General features: G+C 34.5%; 1 protein-coding gene and 1 pseudogene across 2 annotated transcripts in view; both read right to left on the reverse strand.

Annotated features, from left to right (window-relative positions):
- The window catches only part of LOC107606233 (TRAF-type zinc finger domain-containing protein 1), a gene marked incomplete at its 3' end in the record, with an annotated part of 2904 nt that extends 1217 nt beyond the window's left edge, over positions 1–1687 (reverse strand). The window contains 3 exon segments of one of the 2 annotated variants that reach the window (XM_016308253.2): positions 638–773; positions 1305–1363; positions 1531–1687. In XM_016308253.2, the coding sequence (XP_016163739.1) occupies positions 638–773; positions 1305–1348 (180 nt within the window). 2 annotated transcript variants of the gene reach the window in all.
- LOC110265157 overlaps positions 2784–6169 on the reverse strand; it is a 12674-nt pseudogene continuing 9288 nt past the window's right edge.

A 6169-nucleotide genomic window follows, 5' to 3' on the forward strand; every position in this document is an offset into this window, starting at 1 on the left:
AAGAGGAAAGAGGAGTGCCAGGAGAGGAAGTCACATGCCTAGCTCTCTACTAGCCTAATTTTGTTGTTTATGGTAGGCCTGTGACAGTTGACATTTGTAGGGAGGATAGACCCGGGTAACACTGCTATTTGCACTTCAGATATTAGAGATGGGGCCGGTAGGTTTAGCTATTGCATTATATCTACGCCAGTATGATCAATGCTGCTGGGACAGTAAGCAGCATTAAGTGCCACATGAAGTGGCATATCAATAAAAAATAGATCGACAGTTCTTGTAGAACTAAATATGATAAGATCTGATTATTATCCAGGTAGTCCATTAACTGCCAGCAAAAAATAGTAAGATCCAACAATTCCAACCTGTTAAACTTATACACATACTTGGTGGGCTTGACTTCAATTAATAAGAACAGTTTGAATGGTTGGGAGATTTTGCATCATTTTACACCACTAATTAAAGCTATCCAACCCATTTTACTCACTTGGTTTCAAATGAGTGCCAAATGGCAACTTATAGTGTCTAGGACATCAGGTTTAGACCTAGAATAGTATCTGCATAATTTCTCAAGTTCAGATATTTATGACCAAATTCTTCAAAACTAAATGTTATCAAATAGTAATAAGCAAACTTCACATACCGGTGCATGGGTGCTTAAATAGTGATCCTCAGCATGTAGTTTGGGAATCATGTCACCACAAATTTTGCATTTTTCAAGATTCCGGGAGCAATGAGCATAATGCAAATCAATATTTGCGGCAGGGATAGCCCGATCGCTAGAAGGAAAACCATAAAGGAAAACATAAAAAGACATACGAACATCAAGTTTCTTGAGTAAAAAAGCACAACGACAAAACATACATGCAATCAACCCCCTTCAATATGGGCAAGGACACCACCACCCACCGAATAACAAATACATCACTGGATCCACGTACACTTGTGCCAAATTTTCATAGTGACAGATAAAAGCAAGTGGATGGAGTACCAATCAAGAATCTTACACATATTGGAGAAAGAAATTAAATTACAAAAGTTTTCCATCACCCTCAAAAGTGATCGAACAAGTAAAACATAATCCCCAGTAACGTTAGCCAAACAAACCCACCCAATAATTCAGAAACATATTCGATTAACTCCAATTAAAGAAAGAATAAACAACCCCAATTAGCCACAATTCTTTTTCAGCTCAGAGGTTTTTGCTCATAGATAAGTAAAATCGTTAACGTACAAGACCTAGCTCACAAATTTCACGAATATCAATAATTAAAGACAAGACCATTTCTTCGAACGAGTGAAGTGTTTACCAGTGAGAGCACAGCGTTGTGCCTTGATCGGTTTCAGCTGCCATGGCGCGGAATCAAAACTGTCGAAACAGTAAATCTTCTGTTAGAAGTGAAAAATTGCAAATCAGAGAGAGAGAATAGATACATGATTGCTAATAATTAAAGAATGAAACGTCATAAAAATAATAATAAGTTGAAAATCAAAGAGAGAAACTTTAGTGGAAGTGTGGATTGGGATTAGGAATACCGAGGAATAAACAAGATTAGGTATTTGGGGAAATTGTTGAATTTGGGTGAGAAATGGAAAAGGGAGAAAGAAACTGAGTTTGGAGAAAGATTTGGTTCGCTTCGCTGAACAACTCTGTTTCTGAGGTACTTTTTCGGAATAACAACTATATTGACCGATTGAAGAAGGTAGCTACGGTGTACCCCACGCGCCATTAAGTCGACGGAGCCAGCAACCCCACCGTTTCTTAGTGTTATTGGGCCTTGGGCTTCGTTCATTCTTGGGCCCAGGCCCAATTATTTAACAGAAAAAATTAATTGGCTTGCATAGCCACCAAAAAGAAAACATGGCGTGTTTAGAGTGGGTTTGGTACGAGGGAGGATTTATTTTTAATGGCAGAAGTATAAGTTATTTTATGTAATTTATTTATTAGTGTACAAAAAATGTGGATGAGATTTCAAAGAAGAAAGGGGGGAGTATAACCATAAGATACAACTGTAATTATTTAATTTGTTTAAACATCATATTTATACAATATATATAAGAGGGGCTTTTTAATAGAAAAAGATAAGTTATTTTATGCAATCTATCTATTAGTGTACCAAAAAAAACCATGGATGAGAGATTTCAAAGAATACGTAATTAAAGGGATGAATGTAAACAAAAATTTTGACTTGTTTTAATTGTTTAAGCGTCATATCTATACATTCATCTACACAATATATTCAATACATAATTACGGTGCAGGAAGTTTAGTGTATGACTTTTTCTATTATACATAATTTATAAAAATATATTATGTGTAAGACTTGAATTCAAAATTTCTTATTTCAAGTATAAAATACTTACCCTTTTAATTAATTTTACATTAGTTATTAAGTTGTCAATAATTTGATCGAGAAATGTGTATTGGAGTGTCCTTGTAGGTAGTTCCATTCGCAGATCAACCGACGACCCATTGACACAGCTCTCCACCTCAAAACCCGCACTTAGATCTTGATCCTCATCTTAACACCTCACAACTGTCTGACTCTGCAAACTACTGAACAATAACGTTGTCTGTGGAGAACTGACGCGCGTTGAGGATGGAGGCTTTCCTCCACCCAAAGAACGAGCTAAGAGAAGACGCGAACAGCAAACGACAGGGGAGTCGCCTCATGAGCACAAGAAGAAATTAGGTGAATAGAAAGTAGTAAGCTCACATTTGTCAATTCATTCAATTTATTTGTCTAAATTAGGTGATTTTTATTTCTTGAATTTCAAACTAAAGTAACCTAAACTTTTCCTGAAATAGTATGAATAAAAATAAATTATCAACAATTTATTTAACTCTGTCAGCAAAATAATATCAATTCAATTTTTTTCACATAAATGACATAATTCAATAGTAACAAGGAATCATTCATATATCTTTCCATATCAAAAACTTCAATTGTCAATTGAACAAAAAAAATAAACATATTCAATATTATTACGTACCATTTATCTGAACATATCGCAACTCTCCAGTACCCTCATCTTTAACATATGGTTCAATATTCAATTCAACAATATCTAGACGATATTTAGAAACAAATCAAAAGAACTTAACAAAAAGCTAAATTAGAATAATCTAATAAACAAATAGTTAACAAAAATGACAAGAAATTATCATGTCTAAGCAACTCAACAGTAGCATTAATATTAGGATGATGAGCTACCAAAAAAATCACATCACACAAACAAATTACTTAGAATAATTTCGTGTCAATGAATAAGAACACTAAAATGAAATTTATTATGATAATAATAAAGAAAAAAATAAACACGCATTAATAAAATAGAGCCAACTGAAGAAAGTAAAAATAGGGTTAGGGTTAGGGTTCAAAAAGGGGTTAGAGTTTTTTTAATTTAGAATGAAGTAAAACGAGGATGGAATGGGGAGAGGAATGAGGGCAACCTACCTGTAGGAAGTAGGAAAGACGCTGCTCCAGTGACAGAAGGTGTAGCAGCGACAACGATACCAACGACGGCATAATTAGAGGAAGAAGCTCTATTTCAGGCAATAAAACAGGATCAAAGCGAGTCCACAAAGTCTTTGGAGAAGAATGAAAGTGGCCCGCACTAACAGAGGGTGGCTGCAGGGGCTGCCAGAGGTAGAGAGAAGAGAGAAAGAGAGAGGAGAAGGTTAGAGAGAGAAAGTGTGTTTTGAAAATGATGGAGAAGGTTCCCGTTTTGAATTTAGGGCAAGCTTACCGTCGAATTTACTGGCAAATAAATCTGATGGTAACGTATTGCGGGTCACTAAAACACATTGTTCCACTAATTGAATTTATCGGCGAAAAAATTTGACAGTAAATTTTGCGCCTAATTTTTCTGTTTTTTCTCCAATTATTACCGGCAATTTACTGTTAGAAACGAAAATCTGTCGGTAATGATTTGACATGACAAATTTGACACCTAAACTGCTGATAAAGCTGATACTAATATGCAACGCTAAATACGATGGTATTCAGCAGTTTTCTTATAGTGTATGGAGAAGAGCTTGGAAGGGGTGTGACGGCGGAGCATTGGTGCAATGAAAGTTCAATGCAATGGAGGTTCGTTAAAACGGCGGTGCAAGGCTGAGAGACGCCGCCGATGGAGCATTTGGAGGGGATTGGTATGGAAGAGCAGGGAATAAGGCTAAGAAGTGTTTTGTGAAATGAGGAGCGCGTAATGCTAAATCCTTATTTCAATATTTTTTACGGAATATTTTAAATTATAGACAGATTTTTTTTCTATAATAATTTAGTTAAAATGCAGCGTTCTGATAATTTGAATGTAGATGGATTTTCTGTCGATAATTATTTTCCACAAAAAGACACTAATTTTTCTGACAGAAGTATTGATAGATTCGCTTTTCCATCAATAAGTTTATGCTCATTCTTTTTTCTTTGTTTTCAATGAAAATTCTCTCGTAAAATCTGTCTGTGTTTTTGTTGGATAAAATCTATAAAAAAATATCCGTCTATAATAAATAATTTTTAGTAGTGATGTCTGTACAGCTCCACTATAATAAAGAAACCTGCCATTTCAAATCAAAGAATCCAAAGTCACTCAGACCCCTTTTTTGAGTCTTTATCCGTGCTTTATTATCAAGAATCTAACTAACTTAGCTCGAGTAACTAACCATCCGTTATAGCTCTCGGTCCAAATCTTCAGCATAGCATTAGTGTTCAGTGTGAACTGATCGTAGTAAAATTTATTACATGTGTCAATCTAGCAATTAACATGTATAATAATTAAGTAAGATTGGTGAAAATATATTTAAATTAAGGATGCTTAATAAATACATACAATTGGATTTGGAACATTTGCTTGCATGCACATAACCCAAGAGACACCAGTATCAAGAGAAGTAGCCATTGGTGCTGCCCATTTTATGTAAGGTTTTGCTGCAAAGAGGCTCTCTTGCTTCATCATATTGACAATCTTACTAGTGAATCTCTTCATCTTAGCTTAAAGGAACAAATTTTTGAATTATTATTACTTATCACATGAATTAAGTGTATATATATATATATAAAAGGACTAACTTTAAATGGTTCATTATCGATTCTAAACTTAATTCCTGGAATAAAATGCAGCTAAATAGGAAAATCCTTGTCACAAGTACAATCAAATTATGCATCAAACTTGCTTAGCTTATAAAAGATTATGAAAATTAGTTAAAGGATTCAACAATTTGTACCCGTAGTTTCATTTAGCATAGACAATATAGACCGATTCACAGATGACCATATAGACCTGTTGCCATTTCCTTTACAAATTTGATCAAATCACCCCATCTTTTAAAATTATACTACAAAAAAGTTTCATACAAATTCTTAGAACATAAAAAGCAATATCAAAATAGTAATGTTGGTAACGAAATAAATTGTACCTAGCCTCGAATCGGTTCGTGTAGGTTCCAGAAAAAATGTAGGTCTCAATCACATCAACTCCTCGATCTTTAGATTTCTGGATAAGGTCCGGCCACATCTGCAACCAACACAAGTACATAAATTTCTACATATACAACACTGGTCGAAGTTTTATTTCATAAACAAGCAAGCCTTTATTTAAGATATATATGATATGAGAGCAGATGCGATGATAGTACCAGCGGAGGAAGCTCATGTGACGAGAGCGGCGACAGAGAGAACTTCGCGATGATGGCGATAAAAGGAGAAAACACGACGAGAGCAACGGTGGAGGGAGTTCGTGTTACGCAAGGGGTGATGAAGAGAGCTCGTGTCACGCGAGCGACGGTGGCAACGGCAAAATAAGCTTGTGCAACGGAGAGAGGAGTGTGTTTTTTTTGTGTACGAGCGTGTGATGGAGCTGGAGAGATTGTGTTTAAGTTAGCTTAACTCAAATTTATGACAGATTTACTAACTAATTACAGATAATTTTTTTGTCGATAATAAATGTAAAATCAAAATTTCAATTTTATCAACAGAATTAATGGCAAATCTTATAATTTGTTGGTAATTTTTTGGAAAAAAAAATTAATTTTTTTATCAAAAAAAAATCCGTCGAAATTTCGCGGTATTTTCACAACAAAATTCTATCTTAAAAATTTGTCTATAATCTACTATTTCTTAATAGTGTCAAATAATTAAATGTTTTTAAAATCATATAATTAAATTTTTGTATA

Source organism: Arachis ipaensis, chromosome B07 (genome assembly GCF_000816755.2).
Source record: "Arachis ipaensis cultivar K30076 chromosome B07, Araip1.1, whole genome shotgun sequence".
Lineage (NCBI taxonomy): Eukaryota > Viridiplantae > Streptophyta > Magnoliopsida > Fabales > Fabaceae > Arachis > Arachis ipaensis.